This window comes from Labrus mixtus, chromosome 8, assembly GCF_963584025.1.
Source record: "Labrus mixtus chromosome 8, fLabMix1.1, whole genome shotgun sequence".
NCBI lineage: Eukaryota > Metazoa > Chordata > Actinopteri > Labriformes > Labridae > Labrus > Labrus mixtus.
In genome coordinates this window covers 7,984,473-8,011,371 of record NC_083619.1, presented here as the reverse complement: position 1 = coordinate 8,011,371, position 26,899 = coordinate 7,984,473, and the positions used below count along the sequence as shown (strand labels likewise).

At 38.6% G+C, this 26,899-nt stretch overlaps 3 protein-coding genes and 1 long non-coding RNA gene across 4 annotated transcripts; 2 read left to right on the top strand and 2 right to left on the bottom strand.

The window, feature by feature from the left end:
• Positions 1-2,479: 2,479 nt before the first annotated feature.
• On the bottom strand, positions 2,480-3,392 carry LOC132978448 (uncharacterized). Its single transcript, XR_009673921.1, has 3 exons — positions 3,300-3,392; positions 2,671-2,918; positions 2,480-2,560 (listed from the first exon to the last, which is right to left on the bottom strand). It is a non-coding gene; the product is annotated as an uncharacterized LOC132978448 (long non-coding RNA).
• Positions 3,393-10,223: 6,831 nt separating this feature from the next.
• Positions 10,224-15,500, top strand: dhrs1 (dehydrogenase/reductase (SDR family) member 1). Its single transcript, XM_061044022.1, has 9 exons — positions 10,224-10,362; positions 11,165-11,313; positions 11,550-11,693; positions 12,268-12,347; positions 12,672-12,804; positions 12,897-13,040; positions 13,130-13,199; positions 14,608-14,688; positions 14,792-15,500. Exons 2-9 carry the CDS (start codon positions 11,170-11,172, stop codon positions 14,926-14,928), a joined length of 933 nt encoding a protein of 310 aa, XP_060900005.1. The 5' UTR covers positions 10,224-10,362; positions 11,165-11,169; the 3' UTR covers positions 14,929-15,500.
• A 1,109-nt stretch (positions 15,501-16,609) lies between these two features.
• homeza (homeobox and leucine zipper encoding a) lies at positions 16,610-21,601 on the top strand. Its single transcript, XM_061044020.1, has 3 exons — positions 16,610-17,052; positions 17,783-17,866; positions 18,257-21,601. The coding sequence occupies exon 3, from the start codon at positions 18,283-18,285 to the stop codon at positions 20,263-20,265; it is 1,983 nt and encodes a 660-aa protein (XP_060900003.1). The 5' UTR covers positions 16,610-17,052; positions 17,783-17,866; positions 18,257-18,282; the 3' UTR covers positions 20,266-21,601.
• A 143-nt stretch (positions 21,602-21,744) lies between these two features.
• On the bottom strand, positions 21,745-25,254 carry LOC132978737 (RING finger protein 212B-like). The gene is made up of 12 exons (XM_061044021.1): positions 25,139-25,254; positions 24,968-25,020; positions 24,802-24,876; positions 24,419-24,525; positions 24,219-24,321; positions 24,106-24,134; positions 23,961-24,001; positions 23,835-23,859; positions 23,020-23,083; positions 22,283-22,340; positions 22,123-22,153; positions 21,745-22,020 (listed from the first exon to the last, which is right to left on the bottom strand). The coding sequence occupies exons 1-12, from the start codon at positions 25,236-25,238 to the stop codon at positions 21,945-21,947; spliced, it is 762 nt and encodes a 253-aa protein (XP_060900004.1). The 5' UTR covers positions 25,239-25,254; the 3' UTR covers positions 21,745-21,944.
• Positions 25,255-26,899: the final 1,645 nt, after the last annotated feature.

Genomic DNA, 26,899 nt, shown 5'->3' with positions numbered 1-26,899 from the left:
AAATGTACTCAGGAGCTGAACCATGGAGAGCTTTATGAACTAGGATTTTAAAAGTGATTGAAAACATGAAACATGAAGCCCAGCAGAGATGCTCCAGCATCACGATAAAAATGATAAAGTGCAAGTGCAATGAGCAAGGAATTAGAATCCAGCTGCTTTTAAACAGACAAATAGCAGCAGGTACAAACGAGACCCGATGCCTTTTAGTCTTCACCACAGGCAGTCTGTACCGTCTGCCTGAGGGGAGAAGACTAAACTCTGCAAAGAGAGGGTGATCTGTGCTCTGCAGGAGAGAAGTCGCCTTTCTGACCACCTGCCTGCTGTAGAGGTCGCTCAGCTGGACTTGACTCCTTCCTTTTAATTGGTATATGTTGTGTTTCTTGTAAATGTACCAAGGTGAAGAATGTATAGATTTAAAAGGAAAGGCCCAAGAACTGATCCTTGTGGGACCCCAGAGAGAAATTTTGATTCTTTAGATTTGAACTTGCTTAGAGATATGTAAAACGTCCTATTTTGATCAAATTCAGTCTTTATCTCTGAAACATAATCAAAGATCGACACACACACACACACACACACACACACACACACACACACACACACACACACACACACTTCACAAAAGTCAGGGCTGAAACTAAATCTGTCAAATTTACCCTCATGTTTCTCTTGAGGTCCAGAGCATTCTTCACTCTTTAACTGCAGTTTCTTCTGCAGCTCTGTTAAACAGAAACTTAAAGTCAGATCTTCAAAATGCCTATAAATCACACTAATGGTGTTTTCACACAAACACAAAACTTCGGAAAACTCACAAAACTTTTCGGGGTGAGCTGCGTATGTATATGCTGATGGACACATTTTTCTCACTGACTTTACCCAGAATATTTCCTGCCAGCCCCCGAGTACATTTCTGTGTGAAGTTGGGTAATTTGTGATCGCAGCAGGAAGCATTCAAGAAATATCAACTCGAGTGAGCAGGCAGGGATGATGACACGTATATCTCAAGACGGGTGAGCAATCAGTGCCATCATTGTGCACGTAGTGAAGCTGCTTCATATTACTTTTTGATGCAAGTAAGTTATTTTCCATTGTGTCTGTGTGCGATGCAAACAGGCAAGTCAGGAAGAATTCAGGGGTAGCATGTCTGACTGCCCTTGAAATCCTCCTGAGTTTATTGTTCACATAAGGAGACTTTGCCTGTCTGACAGGAGCCAGGACAGGACGTCAAAGAACGACGTGGAAATGGAGGATGAAACAACAGAGACCGACGCTATGTTGATAATTTTGGTTTTTATATCAATGCTACGTGTAGTTTAACATATTAACCATATCAACAAAATAGCAGAGAAAAACATTCACCCATACTGTATGTATATATATATATATACATACATACATATTTTAATAGTGGTCTGGCAGGAAAAAAATCCTGGTAAAGCAAGATTGAAACATTTTGACATGCAGCTCTGACATGCAGCAGTTTTTAGAGTAGTTTAAATAAACTCACCATTTATCTCAGCCCGAGCATTTACATATTCCTTTTCTCTGGTTTGAAGTAGGTTCTGCAGAGCTGATTTAAAGCAGTTATGTAAGAGATCAAGGTCATCAATATATAAGGCATCTGGTTTGAACATTTATCAGCTGCTCTTCAGCCCGATTTGAACAGAAATCTGATAGAAAATAGTAAATAGATCAATAAAATATTAGGGTTGGACTCACTGGTGGATTGACTTGTATCTGCTGTGAGCTGGTCTTGCTCAACAGCCTGCATCTCTCTCAGCTCTTTCATTATGCTGAGGATTTTGAAGACTGGTTGAAGTAAAAGAAAATTCAGACTTTGAAGCAATACTGTGCACTGTTTACAGGTACTTTTTTGTTTTATCCTTGTGAAAATTACATTTAAATTGAAAAAGAGTTATGGAAGGTTTTCAGAAGGAAACTTAAATTTTTAAAGATCTGTTAACCATAAATAATAGAAAATAAGTTTGAATTTCATTTAAGGTTGGAAAATGTAAAGCATAGATGCACTTAGTTTTTGTACTTAGTTGTGCTTTGGGATAGTCTTCTTCTTCCAGTCGTTTCTGCGCGGAGTCTTCCTGTTTCTTCCTCTCTTCCAAAGTTACTTTAAGCTCTGTGATAAAAATACAAACTATTTAGTACTCACTATTACTTTCTGACTTTGATGCGAAAGCAAACAGTTTTTCAAAAATGTTCTGATTTTACTCATTGTCAACACAATAATGTTTTTCTACATAAATACAAGTAAATCAGGTTTCATTGAGCTGTTCGGTCGTTCACCTGCAAGTTTGGAATCAGTTGTCTTTTTGGCGTCCAGCATTGATTGTCTAAAAAGCGCCAACTCCTTCTGTAAAGCCAAAATGTCTTTGGCTGCAGAAAAAAAGACAGATGATGCCAGATTATTGTCACGGTTATAGAAGTAAGTAGTGATCATTTTGATAAGTTTCTCACTTACTAAGTTGAACATTATTCTCCTCACTGTTCAACTGTATAATCTTCTTTTTAAGGACATTGACTTTTTGCTTCCATTGCCTCTGGTGGTCTGAAAAAGAAACCAGATGAAGCCTCAGTAGTGTTAAGTATTTTATAGTAATGTTACATACAAGATCAGACAGAAGCTTCAACACTGTGCAATCTCATTACATATCTCACCGGCAGCTTCAGCTCTGGATTGTTCAATGACAGCATTGATGTGCCTCTGATCGGCAGCGACGACACTTTGAAAAAATATCAGTGCCAGCGCTGAATGAGGATCAGAACATGGCTGTCAGGAAATCTTAGATCAACAACATCATTTTTAAAGTTAAATATTAAAGCTGGAGAGTTGCACTGACTTTTTTGGATTTGATCATTTTTGCTTTGCAGCTCATAGGTCGTATTGGACATTTGTCCGTGTAGAACTGATGATGAGAAAAATGAAATAAACGAAGTAATTAGTTGCTAAAATAGATGGCCAATAGCAGCTAAACAGAAAGTAGATACAGTGTGAAATAATGTGATGGTGAGACTTTGAGACGTCTGGTAACATCTGCCTTACTGGAATATCAAGAAGAGTCTTTAAGTTAGCAAACTGAGGCAGTAATATGAATCATACAGACATATCTACATACAGTGAGCAAAAACCAGCTAACATTAGCCTCGTGAGCTAATGGTAATACCACACAAAGTATGACTGTGGCAGCACAATCCAATGATTCACATCTTCAATGATCTGAATATAAGGGGGATTTTTCATATCTTAAACAAATGCAAATGTTTCAGTCAAATAGGCAAACATTTACCAAAAAATCTGCTTCGAAGACTATCTTGGCCTCTTCTTTTTTCGTCCTGTTCCAGATCCCAGATTTGATTTAGCAGTGAGATTAAATCAAGAACTGTAATAACATATAAAAACATGTAAAATCTGAACTTTTAATACAATTTAACCTCAATCTCTGCTTAAAAGATTTTCTTTCTTCAAATGTCCTGTAAATAAAATAAAATGCTCTTACTCAGTATTCCATTTATGCGGTGTATATTTATGTGCTTCATCTTCTCATTCAGTTCATTAGTTTTCACTTGTAACTTGCTCTGCAGGGCTGTGAGACAAAAGTTGGGTTATGGAGTATTTTAATTCAAAGATGTTTAGCCTATGATAACAAAGTCAGTCTCCCAATGGCTAACAAAAGAGTTAGCTTTATGGAAATAAATATATTCAACAGCTGGAGTTATAAATCTTGTTTGACAGTAACAGAGGAGAAGAGCGCTCAGTAGTTTGACTTTGCCAGCAGATGTAGAGCAATACAACACTCACCATCAATTTCAGTAGTTTTGGTTACATTAGTGGCATGTTCGATCTTATTCTGTAATGTATTCACCTCACTGGTGAGAGCAATCACTTTCAGAACTACGGAAAAAACGTTATATTGTGTTAAACAGAAGCTCTGTAGTGCAATTATCTGCTGAAAATAATAATTAATAAATAACTTGGTTAAGTGCAGGTGAGGTGAACTTACTCAGAAAAGTATCATCATCATCATAAGTGTCCAGAAGCTGCTTCATTTTGTTTTCAAGATGGATTTGATAAGCTGTCAGTTAAATGAAAATATAGTTAAACATTGGTTTAAGTAGATATCATCTAATTATATATCATACAGAGAGTAGCTCACAATGACAAGCTTACAGTTGGTTATAGCTGAGACTGTCGAACTGCATGTGGCAAGCTGCAGTTTGAGGAGTCTTAAATCACTCCTCAACTCAAAGGCTTCATTATCTGTGAGAAAGAATCAAAGTCATACCAAAGAGAGTCAAAGTTATATCAAAGAGAAAGAGTCAAAGTTATATCAGAGAGAGAGAGTCAAAGTTATATCAGAGAGAAAGAGTCAAAGTTATATCAGAGAGAGAGAGTCAAAGTTATATCAGAGAGAAAGAGTCAACGTTATATCAAAGAGAGAGAGAGAGTCAAAGTTATATCAAAGAAAGAGAGAATCAAAGCTAATTAAATAGAGAGAGAATCAACGTTTTATCAAAGAGAGAGAGAGAACAACTTATATCAGAGAAAGAGTCAAAGTTATATCAGAGAGAGCGTCAAAGTTATATCAGTGAGAGAGTCAAAGTTATATCAGAGTCAAAGTTATATCAGAGAGTCAAAGTTATATCAGAGAGAGCGTCAAAGTTATATCAGTGAGAGAGTCAAAGTTATATCAGAGAGTCAAAGTTATATCAGAGAAAAAGTCAAAGTTATATCAGAGAGAGAGAGTCAAAGTTATATCAGAGAAAAAGTCAAAGTTATATCAGAGAAAGAGTCAAAGTTATATCAGAGTCAAAGTTATACCAGAGAGAGTCAAAGTTATATCAGAGAGTCAAAGTTATATCAGAGAGAGAGTCAAACTTATATCAGAGAGAGAGAGTCAAAGTTATATCAGAGTCAAAGTTATATCAGAGAGTCAAAGTTATATCAGAGAGAGAGTCAAACTTATATCAGAGAGAGAGAGTCAAAGTTATATCAGAGTCAAAGTTATATCAGAGAGTCAAAGTTATACCAGAGAGAGAGTCAAAGTTATATCAGAGAGAGAGTCAAAGTTATATCAGAGAGTCAAAGTTATACCAGAGAGAGTCAAAGTTATACCAGAGAGAGAGTCAAAGTTATATCAGAGAGAGTCAAAGTTATACCAGAGAGTCAAAGTTATACCAGAGAGAGTCAAAGTTATATCAGAGAGTCAAAGTTATACCAGAGAGAGTCAAAGTTATACCAGAGAGAGAGTCAAAGTTATATCAGAGAGTCAAAGTTATGTCAGAGAGAGAGTCAAAGTTATATCAGAGAGTCAAAGTTATATCAGAGAGAGAACTAGGTTATATTAGAGCAATATTAAGCCCACCATCCCCAACAAGTGTCACACCTCTGTTTCTAACAGAATTAATACTCACCTCGTTGGCTGTTCGTAGCTGATTGCTGTCCATTGGTACCTGAGAAGGGTTTCAGTTTCAAATAAAGAGAAACTCACAGTATGTTCTTATGTTACATTTAGTCCTCTACACCAGCCTAGGCCCTGTTCACAAATTTTCAGTGGGAATGTTTACATTTACATATACACTGCAAAAATTAGATTCAATTGATACAGGAAAAAGTTAATTCTTTTAATTAAACAGTACAAAAAGTATTTCCATGATGGTGGGTCTTAAAGGGACCGTGCTAGATGCAAAGAAAGTTCCACCAACAAAAAAAGGAAACCAGTTGTACTCCAACATAGTGCCCTGCACTCATGTTAAACCAATAATATACAAAAACAAATTTCTTTCTACCCTTACTTCTGCAACTGTAATTGATGATAAAAAACTTGCTTAAAGGACCAATAAGATATCTACTGAATTAAATCATAAAACTATTTCATCAAAAATTAAGAAAACATGTTATGTTTTTCTGGCCCTACTGTTTGCCAGAAAAATTACAAACCAACAGGTTTTGCAGCTGGAAGCAGGCAAGTGAACTGGTTCAGATAATACTCCTCAGTATTTTTCTAATAAGCTCCACGAGCAGAAACGCGGTCAAACTGGGATAAATATTGGGGATGCTTTTGAAAAATGGAGAAAGGTTAGAATGAAGAAAGGTTTCGAGATCGATGCAGAGTTGGCTAAACACTGAAGCTTCCTTGTGGCCACATGCGAATCAACTCTAGGGAGGAGAGGGCTAGGGTGAAACAGCTCTCTCCGATGTTTTGAATTTTGACTGCAGTACCCATTTTAAATGCTACATATAAAAGTGACATATTGCTTCTTTAAAGCTCCGATGAGGATCTTTCTGTTAGTGTCAATTTTGGTGCCCCCTGTTGACAAAGTATACCATCTTAACTCATTGCTAATTGTGTCCTGCCTGTAAGCAATGTTTTTAAACAAATTCTCATCCTGTTGCTGTATTTTAACACTTTTTGGGAATCTTTGCTGTAAAAAAGTTTTGTCGGTGTGCAATTAATCACCTTGTCTGACATGTGCCCCATGACTGTGGTTTCAGGCCTTTATAGTAAAAATATTAAATAATCAGTCTTGTCCCTGATGGTCTTGTTTGCTTAGGTGATATAGAAGCGTCATTATTCATTTCAATCAGTTTAATAACCAACTAAAACCTTAATACCACAGTAACCTTAATATATTTCACCGATTATAATGAATTTGCATACATAAAGATTAAAATGTAAACTCACCATAACATGTTACTTGCTGCAAGGGAACAAACATATTTTATAAGTTGACTAAGTGCAAAAGGGAGAGACAAACAAGATACTGTACTGAATACTGAATTTTTGCATGAGTCACAGCTCTGAGGACTCACCTGGCTCTTTGAAAAAAGTCTGTCCAACAGAGGATGTCCTATGGCTTCTGTTAGATTGATCACTTGATGTTGATAGACTAAGAAAAGAAGAAACGTCATTATAAACAATCATCTAAATGTAAAATTCGGGTTTTTAATTTTTGGAATTTGATTTATTTACTCAGTGCAGTGTAAATGGATAACTGTTCCTTACCATGTCTGTTGTCTGAGGCTTGAGAAACACAGGACAGAAGCAGGGGAAACCAAATGAGGTGAAAACCTTCAGCCATTTCTCTTAAAGAAATTCGTTAAAGAATCCACTTCTATCAAGAGTCCAGATGCTTTTTATACATCACTGATTTATCGATTTCTGGGGGTGTTGTTGACTTCCTAGAAAAGGCTGTGCAACCCCCTCGCTTGTCACAAGACTTGACGGTAAGGAGAAGCTTTGTACGAAAAACTGGGCCACTCGTTTCAGCCTTTTATGAATTGGCAAAACAGTTGACAAGAATTAAGAGGCGAAGATAGTAAAATACAACTTGGGCCACAGATTGTCTTTTTTAGTTCCAATATAACATGTGTTTTAGTAATGTTAAACGAGTTCATTTTAGGGATAATTAGGAGAGGATGCTTAATTATGTTTTGAAATGGCAGTAACAAAATACATACTGAAACATAAATTACGGAAAAATAAAGATCTAAGTCTAAATTCTTTGTAAATTGCACATACTGTAGCTTAATGTTTACACTGAGTTAATGATTAAATGTTTTGGGTAGTTCTCATGTGGGCGATAAATAAATACCCGAAAAGCTTTACTTCTGCTTTTTTGACCACACAAAATTCATTGTAGGCCTATACAGTATATATACTGCATCACAATACCGTCTTTTCTCTGACATGTGTTTTCTGTTACTGTGCATGATAATCTTTATTATAAAGGAAGAATATGCCATAGAATATGGGGCCTACCACTTTCTGGAAACACATGCAATTGGATCTTGACACCATAAAAGAGCTGTGTTTACCACAAAGCAGAATATTTTTTCTGCTATTCAGATCCAGTTTTGACCTTGTTTATCTTTTTAATGTTTACAGTATTCCTGTGTGGGCTTGCTGGAAAGATGTGTTGACAAAGATTGCCCAATTTATTTCGATTCAGAGCTTGTTTTGTAATTAGATGACGGGAACCCAAGTTACTGGGTTTAATCTCTCCTAGACTTTAGACTTTTACTTTTTTTTGTTTCTGTCTCACAGACAATCACCAACTAACAGTACACACAAAACTCAGTAGACCTACTATTCTCTGTTCTTGAAAGGTGCTATATGTATAAATAAAGTTATTATTGTTATTATGAGGGTTGTTTGCTCAATAACTTTGATCTGACAATGTAACGCTGACATTTATTAAACTCCAATACATTCAGAACTCTGCTGCACGCCTTCTCACCCACACCGATCCCTTGACCTCACAAAAGCTCCACTGGCTCCCTGTCCCGTACAGTGTACAATTCATAATCCTTCTCCTCACACATAAAGCCCTCAACCACTGTTTGTTGGTTTGTTCTTACTGTGTTGTCTTGATCTTTCTTTTTTTAAATGGCTGTACAGTGCCTTTAAGTTCCTAAAAAGCGCTTTAAAAATCAAATGTATTATTATTATTATTATTATTATTATTATTATTATTATTATTATTGTGTCGTTAATGTTTTTCAAACTCATGCCAGATCTTGGCTCCTCCTCACTAGCAGGTCTTTGAGCTGAAGACAAAAGAAGAGTGAGGGGAAACATATTGTAGTGGCTATTTGTCTGAAAAAAAAAAATCAAAATAAACTTATATCAAACATAATTAAATGACCACTGATGCACCATAGGGGTGTGATGTACGCAGGCAAAATAAGTCCATTGTCCATTCAAAAGATCTGCGTTTCTGGTGGTTTGTTTGGTCAAAAGCAAGCAAACAAACAAAAGAACAAAGAAATCATGGTCCGGCCACCTCTCTTGCGCTGGTAAAAAAAACATAGGCCCACCCAGGTGCATGCTTGTCCTCTACCTGCCTATTGGCACCAATAGTGTTACCCAAATACCTAACAAAAATACTAATGCAAAACTAAAATGACTAAACAATAACTAGCTAAATACATTTTTACCCCAAACCCGAAAGAAAACATGTCGAATAACTAAATAAACAACACCACTCAAATACTAGTAAACTAAAGACCAAACTAATTCTAACAACCACTGAATAGCTCCTACACATATATTTCCAGTTCAAGGCGGGATATTAATGTCACTTAGTGGTGAAACTGATCAAAGTTGATCCGTAATCCACTTCAGCTCATTGAGGGACCCTAAGCTTGCGGACCAGGTACAAGTCCAACCTGCTGATCCTTTCCTGCATGTCATTCTCCACTCTCTCTCTCCTGATTTACTACTCTATCCACTGCCCTATCATATAAACAAATAATAAAAAGAAAGTTAAATCTACAGTAATTCTTGTTTTATTAAAATATAATAAGAACACATTTGAGATCCCACCAACCACATCTGCTAATAAATCAACAGTAGGCTATACAAAAGGCATATATGTCTGTTAACAACAAACTAGGCCTACGTTATCCACAGTAATGTCCAAGAGATACATTTGGTAATAAATAGGTGTACAACTGAACAGTTAGATACAACGATGAAGACAAAGTGAATGAAGTTATATTTCCTGCAGCAAGAGGGAACATTACTGTTGCCACACCAGAGTTTGACTTCACAATTGGGTATCAGTATTATAAATTCAACAATGAAAAATAAGGGCATGTGTAGTGTACAATGTTTGGTCAGAGAAGTAGCCTTAACAATGGGCTATAATCAGGTTTTTTGTTTTTTTTCATGTTCATCTTGCAGCATTTTAACAACCAACCAATCAAAACATACACCCTCGCTCACAACTACTAGCAGCATTTAATTAAATCATTGAACACGTTTCATTTCACCACGATTGGCTCCTATAGCAAGGAGGGATACAGCGCCATCATGCGTCCAAACCAAAGACCACACTCGACACTGACTGGCAAGATAGTTCACTGAATTTGGTCTATGGGTCGAATACGTAATCACCAAGCACAACAGTTAACAGATAAAACACAGCATCGGTATTGTTGAAAAAGTCATTTTAATTTAGCCTATATTCAAGATGACATTAGCAGCTCACAAAAGTCTAAAACAAATTAGTTATTTCAGTGTTAGCTAAAAATTTTTTAATAAAGCCTAGCTGGTGGGAGTGTGTGTCATCCTGCAAAACTTTAAGCGAAAGAGGAAGTTAGCTAAAGTGACCCCTCAATGTCACCTGAAACCACAGTATCGGCGCTTTCTTCTCGCGATATTACGTTAGAGGGGTTGACTTGATAATGATAGCCGTGTAACTGTTACATAGTTCACATAATTGCAGCTCGATCTGCTCCACTGGAAGATTTAATCACAGCTTCATACAACAGCCGTGACATTAACACTGAGACGCTTCCTCGTCGCAAACGAGACAAACCAGATCCAACGCTTTCTGCAGAATAAGGTATTGACGTAGTTATGCTGTTGACCTATTCTGTATTTTCATATTTTTATTTCATGATCTACTATGCTTATTAAAAACCAGAGTTTCCCAGAAGATACGCATGCCTTTTAATTTATCAAAACCCTGTAAAACGAAATCGCCAAACTCTCGTCTATTACCAAATCTTTCTCGTTATTGAAAGCGTATTGCAAATGCCAAATTATCTTTAACAAGAGAAATGTAATTGTAACAACAGAAGAACTACTGTTTCGTGGAGAAGGAAAAGTGTTTCATGTTTTTTTTTTTTAAAGATTATGCTCTGAAAATTAGCGAGTTGATAGACCAAAAGAACGAGATAAATGAGACCATATGGTATAAGAAAGTTTGTTATGAAAAACTAAAAGAAGCTATGTTACATAAGAGCTGTTTGAGATACAATTGCTTGTTTGCTATTTATTTTTTGTGGTAATATTATTTTATTATTAGTATTACTGAAGATAGAGTTTCCCTTTTTGAATTAATAATTTAAGTAACCTAAGATCAGTCCTCAATCACCGATGATCATCGATCGTCGTTATGGTTTAATCAATGTCAGATGTTAATGACTCATTGCGCAAGACAAAAGTTTCTTCAGCCTTTAAGTGAACTATGGACAGTGGGTGGGGGTTTATTTTATGCAACCGTGTTGCAATTTCATTTTTCCTGATATCTTTGTTGACCTCTGGTCATTTTAAACAAACATTAACATCTGTTTAATCCACAAGAGGAATTTGATCTTACTGTTTATTGTAGGTGGGTGTTTTTTTTTTTTTATCCCCCTCAGAGAAAATGGCCTTGTCTGGCTGGGTGTGTGTGGTAACAGGTGCCTCCAGAGGTATTGGCAGGGGAATAGCTCTCCAGCTGTCTGAGGCGGGAGCAACCGTCTACATCACAGGGCGACAGGAGAACACGCTGAAAAAGACCGCTGCAGAGGTGACATCTTGAGCTTTAGTGTCTTATCAGAACTATAACAGACAGATTTCCAACATACATGTGACTATACGTCTTGCTGATGTTGGTGCTATCAAAATTGTATTCCTAAAAATACAAGAAATGTCACCTTCTTTTTCAAGAGCACCATGACTTAGAAAAATGATGTATTGTTTTCCTGTAAGTGTTTCCGTTTGAATTAGTTTTTTTCACAGCTGATTTGCTTGTTCTCAAAACAGGTTAAGGACAGGGGTGGAAACTGTGTGCCAGTTATCTGTGATTCTACAAAAGACAAAGACATTGAAGATCTGTTTGAGCGGATCAAACAGGAACAGAATGGCAGGCTGGATATCCTGGTTAACAATGCCTACGCTGGAGTACAGGTATAGGTTTACTGCACTTTCATGACCCAGGACTTGGTCTGCTGCATTCATGAAATAGTCAAATGATTATGGGAACAGTTAGGCTGAATCTAAATGTCTATCACCTTGAACTCCAGAATGAGCCCTCACAGACTCCAGATGTGCTTGGTTTCTATGCGCTTCTAGTCTGCATGAATGTGAAACCCCATAAAGATATAACCAGCTCATAGACAGGTCTAAGGACCACAGTATAATTTTCTGACTCATATGTTTCAAAATACAAAATAATGAAGTGATTGTTTAACACCTTCATCATTAGTTCTCTTTGTATTTTCATTGGCAATTAAGAAACTGCAACCTCTCTTTGTATTGCAATGCAACGTGGGTGACTAAATGACTAAAGTCTGGTGAAGCCTCCCTTCTGTCTGGTCTCAATGAGGACTCGCTGAATTTTGGGTTTTGCCTCTCATACTTAGAAATCTCTCGCAAAGTTAGGAGTTAAAACAATGCTAAGTGTGTACATTTGGATTGTGTCATTATGTTGTAAAATTACCCCTGTGTACGACAACTCTTTAAAAACGACTTTTTATTCCAGGCCATCTTTGAAAACATGGGGAAAAAGTTCTGGGAAACAGAGCCGTCCGTTTGGGATTCAATCAACAACACAGGCCTCAGGTACGCTTTTTGCTTAGTCATGTCTGATGTGTCCAGTGAGTCAGTCAGAAGAATGCTGATCATCTTCTGGTGTCTGGTAACACATTTCCTGATATTTATTATTACTCATCGTTTGTTGTTATGATATGATGAGTTAGGGCGCATTTACTGCGTCAGTTGTAGCTTTCCCAGTAATCATAACCAAATACCACGATGACGAGCATTGAGATACTTTGAGATATGTTTACTGTAAATACAAGTTGAATTAATTTGCATTGAATTCGAGATGTTTAAAAACTGGATAGAAGAGAATGTGACTGACTTGTAATAATATTTGTCCGACAGGGGCCACTATATCTTCTCAGTGTATGCATCCCGGCTGATGGTGGCCCACGGTCAAGGTCTGATAGTCACCATTTCCTCTTTTGGGGGGCTTTATTATCTCTTCAGTGTGCCGTATGGTGTTGGCAAAGCAGCTGTAAGTTCTTCCCTCGTAAGATTTCCCTTTATCTCTGTGTATTTAGGTCAGCGTAATAAACAAACTTGTTTTGTTCCCTGGTTTCTTTCCAGTGTGACAGGCTCGCAGCAGACATGGGTCATGAGCTGAAAAGTCGAGGAGTGGCTTCTGTCAGCCTGTGGCCGGGAGCAGTGCAGACTGAGTTGGTGACTCAGTTAGTGCTGGAGAAAGAATCCCCAGAGGGTGTCAACTCTAAGGTAGACTTGTGTCTTAACAGCCAGTCCATATCCATGGTAAAAAAAAAGTCAAGCTTACTCTTTTTCTTTACTCATTCTCTCCCCTATAGTTCAAAAGTGCCTTTGCCGATGGAGAAACCACAGAAATGAGTGGGAAGTGCATTGTCAACTTGGCAAAAGGTAAGATGTCACTTTCATCATTATATTGAAAGAACTGCCACTCAGGGTGGGAAGCTCATGTGCTGAATGAATCTGATGAATGAACATATATAGATCATTTGACAAACTGTTATCCTATCACAGATTCTTGATCGATCAGCAAACAAAGCCGTAGAAAAGTATAGTATAGTATAGGGGAAACTGGGCTGTATTTCAAGTTAAACAACATATAAGGTAACCTAAAGTTACCATTAGACGACCACTGATTACACCACTTTCAAGCTAGAACTGGAGTTGGGGATCCAGAATACAATGGTGTAATATAGAAATGCAGCCACGCAACAAAAGCATCGGCACAAGCCAAAGATAAATTTGTCAATAAGCAACTTTATTCATAATAAATCCATTCAAGCCGTCTTTAATGGCCAGTTGGTTTACAAACTAATCCATACACACACACACAATAATACAAATAGTGGCATATGTTTTCACTTTACTCCGTTCCACCCGACTCTCCTTTAAAACCAGGACACAGACTAAACCCATATCTAATAATCAGAGTGAAACCAATATTTACAAATCACCTAAGTAAACAAAACACGTACTGATCTCACCACAAAGCAGACACTTTTATCCCGGCTTCATTCAACTTGCATCACACCAGCGCAGCCTAGACACATACAAAATGCAATCAGATCTTACAGCTTGCGCACCATCAATAACTTCTTCCCTCTTGGTTTAGCCTCAGTCCGTGCAATGCAATGTCACCACAAAACGCCCAGCAGTAAGCGTACATCAAGCATGAATCTCCAGAGTAAGCTTGACGCTTCTTTATGACGGCACCAGCAGTACTATCACCTGTGCCAACCCTCCAGGGGTAGCTCTGCAGCTCCCATGCCTGACGATAGAAAAGCCCTATGCTGTACAGAAATTGTACTAATCCTGTTGAGCTGCGTAGAAACTGTTACACGTCAAAATTGGCAAATAAATATAAACTGTTTAGCAACCTGATGTACGTCACCCTGCAGTAGTTAATGATCATTTTAGCTACAAATAACTTATTTTATAGTGTCTTGTAAAACTATCAAACAGTTATGTTAATGGTTCTTTCTAAACTTGATGTCTAACTATTGCTAATGTTATTTATTTATTATTTAATGTCCCTCCATGTCTTCATCTTTTGTCTTTTTGGTTGCTGATAATAACAATGAAATGATATAAATGTGTGATGTCAGAGGAAAATGTCCACTGTGTGTATGTGGTGAATGAGATGAAATATTCCCCTAACAGTCAGACTGTTAAAGGGAGCCACAAAGGCTTGATAGAAGAGAACATTTCAGTCACTCTGTTCACATGTTGGATCCTTCCATGACATCAGTGTTGTTCTCTATCAAATGAAGTAACTTTGGTTCTATTTTGTTTCTGAAAGACAAAAATCTGATGTCACTGACTGGGAAAGTACTTATGACCTGTGACCTGGCAAGGCGCTATGGGATCCAAGATATTGATGGTGAGTTTGTATTATCTGCATAGGTGTTTTCCAGATGTTTTATTCTTAAATTTGAACTTCAACTTAACCGTTATATACGGTGAATCTTTTTTTTTGTTTCAAGGACGGGGTGTAGTGGATTACACTTCCTTGAAGTTCCTGCTGTCCCGGGCCCCATATGTCTCCTGGATATCAGCTGTTGTGCCTTCATTCATACGCGTCCCACGCTTCATGCTCTCAATGGCATATAGCCGTTTCTAAACATATCCTGTTTCAGCGCTGCAGTGGCAGTATCTGAGCTACAAGTACATGGATGACTAAAGGCTGACTTTAACAATTAAGACTGCCAAAATGATTTTGAAGGAGTATAATATGTGTCATTTAACTTTGTATATTGTTGCATTCTTGAGTACTAATGAATGCCATTTGATGAAGGTCAAGGTAAAAAAGGTTAACATGAAGGACGCTCAACAACATTTTCAGCATTCAACATGAACGCTGGTGTTCATGTGGGAGAAGCCACACAATGTGAAAACGGGAACTCTATATTATGACATGTCATATATTGTCTTGAGCAGTATACAAAAATATCACCGCGATTTAAAGCATTAAGAATAAACATTTGAATATATGTTTATATATTTTTGCACATATTTGTAATTTTTCTATTAAATGAACATGTACTCGTAACACTACCATTTTATTATGCACAACTTTCCCCCACAGGGGATCAATAAAGTTTATCTTTATCTTTGACATTGATAAGTAGTACAGTTGAAGTAGATTTGTAAGATTAAATCATTACATTTTGAATAAAGAAATATTAACTCTCAGCTGGTGACACTTCTCATTCATTTTTCAAAAAGTCCTCACATCCCCAAACTGAAAACAATATGAAGGAAGTGTTGCAGGGATATGAACATTTACATATTGTCTTAATAATGATTCAATTCATCATTGGGTTTAATTTGATTTGATAGAAATCACTTTCAAAGAGTAGCTTTATTTTTAGTGGTAGAAGATCATGTATGAAGCATATTTCAATTTAGAATATTGCATCTTTTTTTATTGAAATAATGTATTGCATATATTATTTTTTGCCTTCATTAGATTGTACAGGTGAAGAGAGACAGTAAATGTTGAGAGGAGAGATCAGGGGACGATATGCAGCAAAGAGCTGAGGTCGTATTCGAGCCCACGGTCAACACGGCGAGGACTACAGCCTCCGTACATAACCGATAGGCCATCGGTGCCCCAGAATATCACATCTTCACATTAAAAAGATGACCTAACATGTCATAAAGTTATTTATTCATGGACCTTTGGAACATCATGAATATGTTAATCGTAAGATTTGGGTTTGATATTTTTCTGTATGTTTTTTTAACTTAAATGTTCAGTCAACCATTCTATTGTGTTTCTCGTAAGTTTTGTTGCCAAACTTAAACCAAATGTTTAAATGATGTTTTAAAAGCCTTCTTTATGCTGCCTGGATAAAAAATGATAGGAGAATGCTGTCACCCAACTTATTTTTTCAGCCAAAGTTTTACATTTCAGATATACATATAAAAAGATCAGAATCTGATCTTGAACACACCAGGAATGATTTATTATGTTAATTTAGGAGTATAATATTACGTTTTTAATGTTTTTAGGATCCACAGATATGTGGCCTATCAATCTACTACTCCCTGTACCCTTTTTTAAAAACAAATGTGTTATTAAATGCTCTTGGTAAAGACAGCAGAAGAAGACGTAGCCTAGAATATCATCGCAAATCATGAGAGATGTTTGTTTGTCTGGTTTCGGGGGGTGACCAGTGGGTGGTTGACGTGAAACTGTTTAGCCTACTGCCACGGATTTATTAAACAGGCGCCTCCTCCCTCCAATCCACGGCCAGCTCTCAGACTGGCACACCCACCCCGCCGTCACTGTGGGAGAGTCGGGCCTTGTGGGCTTCCTGGTCCTCGGCTCCGCCTCGCCTCGATCTGGCCGGACAGAGAAAAAAACACTTCTCAGTTAAAGAACAAAAGCAACCACGGTTTTTGGACGGAGGGGGGAGAAGTAACGGCGACTCATCATCCAAACCTAAATCTCACGGATTGAGATATTTGTGCGCTCTTCGGCCGGATTGATTCGGGGACCTAACTCCTACGGAAGGCGACAAACTTGGTCGCCTCGCATCTTTGTATGCTGACCGTAATCCGTCGAGGAGCTTGATAAATAAGACAAGGGTCAAACAGGCAGACAGACGGTATTGTTTCCCAGCTCTTCCTCTGAACTTCGGCTGTAAAAAGCGGAGTGGCTTGGGGGGGAAACTCCGGCTTTCGTTCGTCTTTACGCACACACGGACCTCGGGAAGAAAGGCTTGTTTTGGCTTAGTCGGTAAGTTTATTTTTATGTTTCAGTGAAGCGTGTCTGACGGTGAAGTGCGCCTGTGCAGTGTGAAGTGTTTTAGTTAGTACGCCATAAAGGGGGGGAGTCGCTGGACTGCTACTTGCCCCCCTGGAGCAACTTCTACAGCTTTTCATTACACTAAAACAAAGATACACAATTTCAACTACTCCAGTGTGAAAGTAAAAACATGAGACACTGGTGGGACCAGCGCATGACCTCATACCCGTGGGTTTGAGATGTATCACGTATGACTAACACGGTGATTTCATACTTGTTTGTCTATGTTTCTGCTACACTTGACCATTTCTTTCGTGGCTCAAGCGACCCAAATATTCTGCCATGGCGTAATCGTACTTAATACGCCGCATTTCTTCAGCTGTCACAAAATCTTTTCCTACTTAATTAAAAAGGGGAAGTTACTTGTCATACACAGTTACATATGTTGCTACCAACACCCTATTAATATGATTAAATGCAAATAATGTCAACAAAGAAAGATGTTAATCAAAATTGGTTGGTTATTTTAGCCTTCTTACAAGAAAACTGACATTTTATTTGTGGTATTTCTCTGTGTTTAACACCTGTTGCTTCAAAACTAATTTACAACTATATCAACTTTTTTCATAAAGAATATTTGATGTGTAATCCTGATTTATATCTGCACTGTGACTCAACTCTGACTCGAATGTGACTAACGGAATCATTTCCTCTTCCACAGGTTTCTGTTGTGGTATCTGGTCGTGGTTTGTGAAGAGGCTACACTTCACTTTGGGGGACTGGAACAAAGCCTGACTGGGAAAGGGTGAGAAAAAGTAGACCGTGATGGATTTCTCATAGATCCCCCATTCCCCACGCTCCCACCCTTTTGCGACCTGTTCCCCCCACCCCCCCCCCCCCCACTCACACAAAACAAAAGTTAGTCCCCACACTTTGGGGGAGGGGTACCCAGTCTGGACAGAGTTTGGGCTACGACTAGTTTCAATAGGAGTTCAGAACTAGGAGTTGCAAAGTAGTGGGGGAGGGGAAACAGCTGTCAGATAATTGACTTTGAGATTGAATGAGAACAAAAAGTTGTTAAATAAATCAGTCTGTACTTTTGACTGTATGCCTCATCTGTGAAATGCAAACATCATAAGAGTTGAAATAAGTAAAAACATTGGTACTAAAATCCGCATATTTGTTTCTTTTGTAGTTGAGGCCACCTCTTTGGTATCCCAGATGGCAACTTACAGTGAACGTAATGGCAGAAACGGACTTCTTGTGGTCATGAACGAGTCGTTTAAAGTGAAAGCTACAAAGACAGAATGTGAAGAAAAGCTTGAAGATAAATGTTCCCCCAAGGATTTGGACCACTCCGTCAGCTCAAATGAAAGCAGCGCAAGTGGTGTGGCCAGTTTCACCACCAACCACAACTCCGTTGTGTGCCTCCCTCTTGTGTCCGAGGGACTGAAATTGGTGTGGACACAGTCCGATCAAACCCGTGAACTTGATGCAATCCCAGAGCTTGTTCAGGCCTTCAATTTATTTCCATATCCATCATCCCGTGAGATTAACACCCTGGCCCGGGAATGTGCCTTGCCACTGGACAAAGTGAAGGTGTGGTTTATGGTGCAGAGGATTAAATATGGTATAAGCTGGTCCTCAGAGGAGATCGAGGAGACGCGGAAAAAGCTGGCAGTGCCCGAGCTTATTGATGACTCTACTGAAACTAATGAGGAAGCAAAGCTGAAGAGCAAGAGCAGAAGTTGTGAAGAATTGGTAATTGAGGATGATGAAAGCAATGCAATAGAGGTCGTTCTCCCCAGCTTCACTCCGAAAAAAAAGAAACCAAAGTGTGAGTCACCAGATTCCTATAAACCAGCCAAATCCACTGTCCCGTGTTTCAGTTCCACCCTCCCTCCTCCTCAGGATTCTTATTTCTACCGCCCGCCAGCAGACACACCAGCAAGTACAGCTGCTGATGTCTCCCTTGACCTTTCTTTGTCATCGACACAACAACATCGTCATGGGCGCTACAAAAAGACTAAAGTTCAGCTTGCTGCCCTTCGAAAGAGCTTTCTGAAAGAGAACTGGCCTGCAGAGACGGAGCTTAGGCGCCTGCAGGAAGAAACTGGGCTGAGCCGTAACGACATTCGTAAATGGTTCAGCGACAGCCGGTATCAGCTTAGGGTTGGCCGAGGAAGCCTGGCAGCAGCCCAAACTCACTCTCAGCAGACTGTAGTCGGAGGTAAACAAGATCAACAAAGTGAACCTCTTTCACTTATTACGCAAAAGATTCATCCACTAAATGGGGAGAAGTGCCAGGAAGGAGTCCGCAGCAACGGGATAAGAAATTCCCATTTCTTTCAGACTTTTTTGTCAAACAGCATCGAAGCGTTTGGAGAACGGGTCCTTGATGCAGAAAGTTATGTTGTTATGGAGGAGCTTTCTGGTGATGGGGAACAAAGTGAAGAACAACCCTTACAACTGATCAAGATCTGCAAGATTGAGCCAGACGTTCCTCAGGAACCATCAGAAATATTGGAATCCTCTCCCTGCTCTTCCCCCTCTGGCAGCCCACCACTGTCTACGTCACCCAATAAACCTCTTTCAAAGAGCATCAGCACATCAAAGAAAGCCCACTCAGCCAAATCCAGTCCCTCAGAAACGCCTGTTCGCTTCACAGGGGCTTCTTCATCCGCATCCACATCCCCTGCTCTCACTCCTGCTGGGCGACCAAGAAAAACCAAGGAGCAGTTGGATGTTTTAAAGCAACACTTCTTACGCTGCCAGTGGCCCAAAAGTGAAGATTACACTGAGCTTGTGAAGCTTACAGCTTTACCCCGTGCAGACGTTATTCAGTGGTTTGGTGACACACGTTATGCAGTTAAAAACGGCCAGCTGCGCTGGGTTAAGGGGGTCCGCGACCAGTTCTTGGCAGACCTGGCAGTCCAGCAAAGCAGCAGTGGTTTAACTAACGGAGGTGGAACAGCTTCTCGGCCGGGGGGTGGTCGCAAACGAAAATCTCAAGCAAATGGAAGAAGTACTGATTCTCCAGATATCCAGCCATTAGAAACATACTATCTTTCAATAGGACAACTTCATGAAAAAGATCTTGATTCTCTATGCAAGAAATCAAGAATGAGCTACCAGCAAGTGCGAGACTGGTTTGCTGCTCAGGACGCCGTGGTGACAGACCAAGAACCCGTTGTGACTGATTAACACACTGGAAGCAGACCTGAGAACTTGTATTAAAGTGGTTGGAGTTGTCCTCACGTTCTTTGCACCAACAAGCATAGTCATTAGTTTGGTTTAAATTGCTTTAATTCAGCAGGTTTGTAACATCCAGTCTTCCCAGTACAAGCCAAATAAAGAGAGGTTTGTGTTTTTTTATGTACATGCTGCATTTCCTGCTTATCCTAATATATTTTGACTTGAATTGTTAAGTGTGCTGCCTGTGTTGCTGTAAATAGGACAGAAACTTCTACACTGGTTTGCTATATTTTTTTTGAGCTCATTATTTTTGTTTAGCTATCACAGTCACAGATATTTTTAGTATGCTATTGTAGCAGTATAATTTAAACTGGTTTTACCTTTGGTACCTGACTATAGCAGATACTGTGTGTAACTCCTCCAGAAAAAATGTCTGTTGATGGATTTGTCGACTTTTCACTGTGTGTAATCATTCCTTAACAGCCAATAATTCCTTGTCATAGAAAGCACACTGGACATGTACACTTTAAATCGACATCTTGCACTTGGTTGTGAAACCTGAAGCCGTTATTTTCATTAAACCCAATTCTTTCACCAAAGTTTAATTTCTATCTAAACAGTGTCCTTCTTAATCTATTATCACGCTTATTGAAAACAGTATAGTACATCTTCTACTGTTAAGCATACTTAGAAAAACTACATTCCCAATTTGATAAACACTGAAGTAATTTCTATATGAACTGTCTGAATATGATACACCTCCCTGCACCTTCAAACAGTAAAGGCTCACAGTACAGGAAACATGCAGATGTCATACAGATGTAAATAAGGCCATTTTCAATTTCTACATATTGATTCAGTCAGTATTTTGGGCTACATCTGTTTCATGTCTGAGTGTAGGGTGTGAGTTTGTTGATTTAAGATGTAGGTAAACTAGACATAAACGTAACTGATGGGGTCTGCAAAGGCAAAACATTTGAACCCAAAGGAGAAATATAACTGTCAATTCATATTCCAAATTATAGCACAAAAATTGTACATGAAGTTACGAGTTGAGAAAAAACTCTTAATGGACCTGCTTCATCGACCTCCAGAGGGTGAGGTGAGTTTTGAACGGAGTCACGTTTGAGTTTAGTTTGTTCGAAAAGTCTTGGCAAAGGTCAAATGACCTCAATATCGTGGAAGCTGTCATTCTATTAGTAATGAAAAGTGAACGCAATGTCATGCTGTAGGAACATATCATGTAACATTTAATGTCTTCCTTTGCAGGTGTTTTCAATGTATTTTCCTGATCTCATTTGCACAATTGTGTCACTGGAAACCAGTAAAGGATTTGCCTTTATAATCACGTGTGTAAGCTGTGTTTTTTCTGCTTGCTGTGGCCGTTCCAGCTAGGTGTAGCTGGTAACTCTGGGTTTGTAGGAGAAAACAAGCAGCTGTGAAATGTCTCTGCACAAACAGTTTTTTATTCAATTGCAGCTAAAGACTGCATTTCTAGGAATCATGCATGACGAGTCTATCAGTACTGTAATGTTGCAGGTTGACAGAGGAACAACTTTGTAAAATCAGAAAAATGTCCTTTGTGTGTTTTTACAAAATACCTGTACCAAACAAAGATGTGACAGTGATGAACATATTCCGCTAATGACTCCTTAAATGAAGTGTTTACATATTAGAGACCTTTGTCACTAATGCCTGGGTGACAGTATTGATAATCCACTCATAAACTGGAGCTGGAAAACATCAGGAGTCTGACGCTGAGTTCTGAGGATGGAAAAAAACAGATTGACCCAGCAAGTACATGAAGAACATTTTGATTAGATTGCAGGTTTCATTGCATACGTTTTTCTGCTAATCATTTCTTACCTCGTAGAAGTGCTGTAGGATGTTGGTGTTCCTTTATAAAGCAGAGGTGAAAGGGACTTGGATTAAAAAATACACTGCATTTTATTTCTAAGTTAATAAAGCATGGTGAATTTATTTGATTTAATCATAGAACCAGAGTTTGAGTGATGGTCAGACTTACTGTATACATGTTCATGCAGAGAACTGTGACTAGAAATAGAGGTAGCTGATCCAGGAGTCTGACAAAAACACAAGAGGTCAAAGTTTTTCTTTAATCATAAGTAACACAAGGTGTGACGGTATGATTTCTGAGTTTGTAGTAGAATATTTAAATGTAAACGAGTACCTGATTCTGGACCTTGGAAACTGTAGTTTGACAGGAAAACATCTCAACCTAAGGTCAACTTAGAAGCTCCTTCTGCGGGTTTCAGTTATTTATCGGAGGATGGAACTGTTACCAAGTTTACATCCACTGAGCTCATAAACACAAGAGCTGAGACAGGGAAATCAAAATCTCTTGTCAAGCTAGAGAAAAAAAGCTTTTGAGTTGACAATAGTTGTTTTCGAACCAAACTGTTCTGGGGCCTTTTTCAAAGTGGAACTATCCACTAAGGTGTTCCCTGAGGACTACACACCATGGGTTCCTCAAAACGGGGTTCTAGGAACTAAAAAAGTTCATAGTCCCTGCGATGCAGAATCAATAAAAAAGGAGGAGGGTTCCAACAGTTCCTAGAACTATGAAAAAGTTTCTGCAGTCCGAAAACACCTAATGGCTAGAGGTTTTTTTAAGCCAAGCTCTGATAAGGTCAACCAGGGTCTTTGAAAATGTTGACACAGAGTTCAGGAATGTTTTTAAAAAGGTCAGTTGTGTTATTCCTTTAGAGTAGGTCTACCAAACATGAGGACTAAAAGACTTACTGTGAGGGAGGACAGACTAGGACCTCTATCTCTGGCCCACCCCTGCATTTCTCCTGAGCCTAAACTGTGAAAAACAAAAGAGACCAAATGTTGAAGTATGACATATTATCACATTTCAACTGTAAAGTGTAGACTCAGACAAATGACCAGTAAATGTCTTGTAGTGTTTGGAGCCATCGTGTGCTGCCAGAACAGCTTCAGTGCTCTTTGTCATTAAATATACAAGTCTCTGAACCCTTCGGGAGGGATTAACACCATTCCTCTTCATGATATTCCTTCATTTGGAGTTTGAGTATGTTGGCGGAGAGCTGTCTAGCACATTGATTCAAAATCTTCCATCGGTGTTCAAGTCAGTTGATATCTTGGACAGCGAAGGCAGAGCTTATATTCACACTATTCTTTTTCTCTGACATTTCCATGACCCCTCTTGCCCCTTGGATGGTGAGATTGTAGCTTTCAAGAGACCAATCCCTTTAAGATAGAGGGACTCAGGGAAACCTTCTAATGATTTGCATGGACTTTTAGGGAAAAATTGAATCAAGGCTTTCTACTTACCGACTTCATACAAAACCCGAATCCACTGGGCCTAATAAACGTTCATATCAAACAGCATGCTTCAATGTATACTGAGTGATTGTACCACATTATGGCACAAATCATAATCAAGATTATTTAGATTGATGTTGAGATCACCATTATTCAACACGATGCAACATGGCATGCGGAAAAGCAATTGTTTAATCTCAATATTCTTGTTTTCATAATCGTGGAAATTAAGCGCGAACTCTACAATAGCAGGAACATGGAATACATACCTCATCGGCCTGGAGCGAGGGGTAACTAGGTAACAAAGAAACATGTAAACACTCATCAGCTTGATTAAAAAAATATAAAATGACAAACAACAGTTGAAACAATCATTACTTTATCAACAGGTTTACCTGGAGACGTGACAGCGACGGGAAGGGACATTCTTTGAGAACTAAAAAAAAAAAGACAAAACGTTATAAATGCATCATCCAAAATGACTTTGAAGAAACTACTGAAAAGTAAAAAAGAAGGTCCTCAAATCGAAATAATTTTTACCCGTCCATTAGAAAATGTCCTGGAGAAACCTGTTACAAACAGAACAAGCTTGATTAATTATACACACACCTTTAACCTGAACAGTTTTTGTTGTTTTTTGTTGGATCACTTACCCTCCTCTGAGAAAGTGGCTTCTTCAATTCAGCGGCTTCCTTCTTCAGCTCTGAAAGCCGCTTTTTCAAGTCAGCGTTCTCTCTCTTCAGTTCGGAGAGTTGCCTTGTGATAGCAGACGTAGGAAGAGTTGCGTTGTACTCTGTGGGAGGTTATACTTATACAGCCACAGCAGAACAACTAAAAGTTCAACTAAAATCACCTGTAACTCTGCTCGGTGACCTCCTTCAGACGCCTGTCCAGTTCAACGGACTTGTGCTTGAAGTACGCTGTAACTCGCTCCATCTGTGATCGCTGAAAAAGGGCAACCTGGGGAAAATGAAGACCTCAACATCAAATATTTCAAAAAGTGAAAAACGATAACAATCAACACTGACTTTGGTGTCATGACTCAGGGATCCTAAATTATTTTACATAAATCCTAAACGATGCTTTTAATCTTGTCAAATATCACTGTGACTCCAGCGGTCTCTTGTCGAATGACTCATAAATTGACTGACTGCTCTGACATTTAACACACTACTGCAGCAATTAAAAGGGCAACAGCGAGGGAGCTTTGGGCGAGCGCTGCACAGAGGGACGGACCTGCGAAATGTGCTCCAGCCGTGATTGGATGAGCTTCACAGGGTCCTTGAAAAACACCTTTTCCTGTGGCTTCATCTGAAGCAGAAATGTTGTGCAATTAAAACAAGGCGGTTATGTTAAATAAGGTCACTCTCTCGTGGTGGTCTCAGACAGTTACTTCACCAACCTCCTCTGTGATGGGCAAATAACTGCAGCTCGTTCCACATATGCTGCACTGCTCTGTGGGAAAGGATGAGACATAAGAAGCCAGAAAGTCATTCTTAATTTAAAATGTCTGGTAATCATAGTTTAAAAATGAACTTATCATTCAAGGCAGGAAGTGGATTATTTTTCTTACTAGTTTTGATGCACGCTTCACAGCAGATGTGGCCACAGCTGGACACGGCAAACTTGGATCCCCTCCTCGTGAAGCACTGGTTGCAGTGGAACCAGTCCATTTCTAGTTCTGCTGGTTTATTTTTCTGCAATCATTAGAGTTCAATACACAGATGTAAATATGTAACAATAAATATCACACAAAATGACAATAAGTAGAAGGACAACACCATCACATTATTTTTGTATATATAGTATGGGGTTGTTTTCCTATATTTTGACTCGGCCTCAGAGGAAACAGCAAATCTTAATGATACAATCTTTTAAACATCAATGTATCTCTTTGTCGCAACAGTTTGGGAAAGGTCCTACAATGTTTCACTAAAAAAAATGATGTACACAATGTTGACATGGCCTCACTGGATTGTAGATTACCAGCCTGGACCCTGGAGTTAGCATGTTTGCTGTTACCATCCTAGTTTATTTTTTAGCCAGGAGAGACCTGATGCTACGACTCTATCATGCTTGGCAGGTCCCCAATGGGGAGACCAAAACCTCATTAGGAATAATTGACTGATGTAATGAATCAAGTGGAAAGAAGGATGAGTTTCCATACAATTGGATTTTCTTTTACAAACTGTGGCGTGAATGAAAACCTGAGGCATTTCTGCACTGCCTGCTCTTGAAACCAAAAGGAAAAGTCTCCTTTTTACAAAGTCTATCCATGAACACCAAACAACCTGTTTATAACATGGCATTGTGCAGATTACCTCTGATATATCGTTGTTATTTGGCCCCTCAATCTGTACATTTTTGATCCAGAAATGAGATATTATAATGTACTGTAGGGGTTCAATGTGTGATCACTTGAGAAACAGCACAATGGAGACTGATAACTTCTTTAATTACTGTTTGCTTCCCAACCACAGGTCTGACTTTTTCTTCGTCACTGAACTTTCTAAAGGTAAATGAAACTATAGAGGTTTATTCTGTATACTGCTGTCAGTTAAATGTTTTTAACATTTTTATTACCTAAACTCAGTTCAAGAATTATGACTTAAACTAAAACTCAAAAACCTAAGATTTAAAGCTTACACCCAAACTCTGAACCAGTTTAGCATTTGTATAAATGATCTACTGAAGATGAAGATACCACTTCACACAAAACAGAATATACTATAATATAATATAATAATAATAATATAATATAATAATAAGAATAATAACATAAACTATTACAGACCACCGACCGTCCGTGTTTGCTAGCTAGCATAAAACGGTCAAATTCCCTTGTTTGTTTAGATGAATATTGATCAACAAAGGTCGAAGAAATAAACACAACTTTCAAGAGTTGTCTGAAGTAATCGTCTGCCACTCGTTAATTCTATCTTGTTTATAATTACTTACATTATGTTCCTCTCAGTATTAAACTAGTGGGAGTTCTCTGGACTGAGCTTTTTCAGTCGGCTCAAATCCCGCGCGTCTCTTCTCACCTCTTTCTCTCGCGATAGTTCCGCTCCGTTGATCGGCGGAGTGACGTACAGTCAGTGATTTACGGCTGTGTTGATGTATTAATAAGCAGAAGTTTTTCAATCAAATAAATGGTTAACGTCATCCTTATACACTCAAGGTGAAGTTTATGGGTAAGGTAAATGTAAAAAGAGACATTTGTTATCTAGCCTAGCCAGTAATTGTTACCCTGTCATAACATCTGCACTTTATTTTCAAACTAATTTGCACAGTTTAATAATTTGCTTTTACTTTGTAACCCATTTAATCATGT

Excerpts from the sequence above, each read along its gene's own strand:
- dhrs1 (XM_061044022.1), top strand. The coding sequence starts at position 11,170 with ATGGCCTTGTCTGGCTGGGTGTGTGTGGTAACAGGTGCCTCCAGAGGT. Across the intron at positions 12,805-12,896 it reads ATGGTGTTGGCAAAGCAGCT|TGTGACAGGCTCGCAGCAGA; the intron begins GTAAGTTCTTCC and ends GTTTCTTTCCAG. Across the intron at positions 13,200-14,607 it reads CATTGTCAACTTGGCAAAAG|ACAAAAATCTGATGTCACTG; the intron begins GTAAGATGTCAC and ends TGTTTCTGAAAG.
- homeza (XM_061044020.1), top strand. The coding sequence starts at position 18,283 with ATGGCAACTTACAGTGAACGTAATGGCAGAAACGGACTTCTTGTGGTC.
- LOC132978737 (XM_061044021.1), bottom strand. The coding sequence starts at position 25,238 with ATGGACTGGTTCCACTGCAACCAGTGCTTCACGAGGAGGGGATCCAAG. Across the intron at positions 23,860-23,960 it reads CGTCGCTGTCACGTCTCCAG|TTACCCCTCGCTCCAGGCCG; the intron begins GTAAACCTGTTG and ends TTTGTTACCTAG. Across the intron at positions 22,021-22,122 it reads TCCTACAGCACTTCTACGAG|AACTCAGCGTCAGACTCCTG; the intron begins GTAAGAAATGAT and ends TTCCATCCTCAG.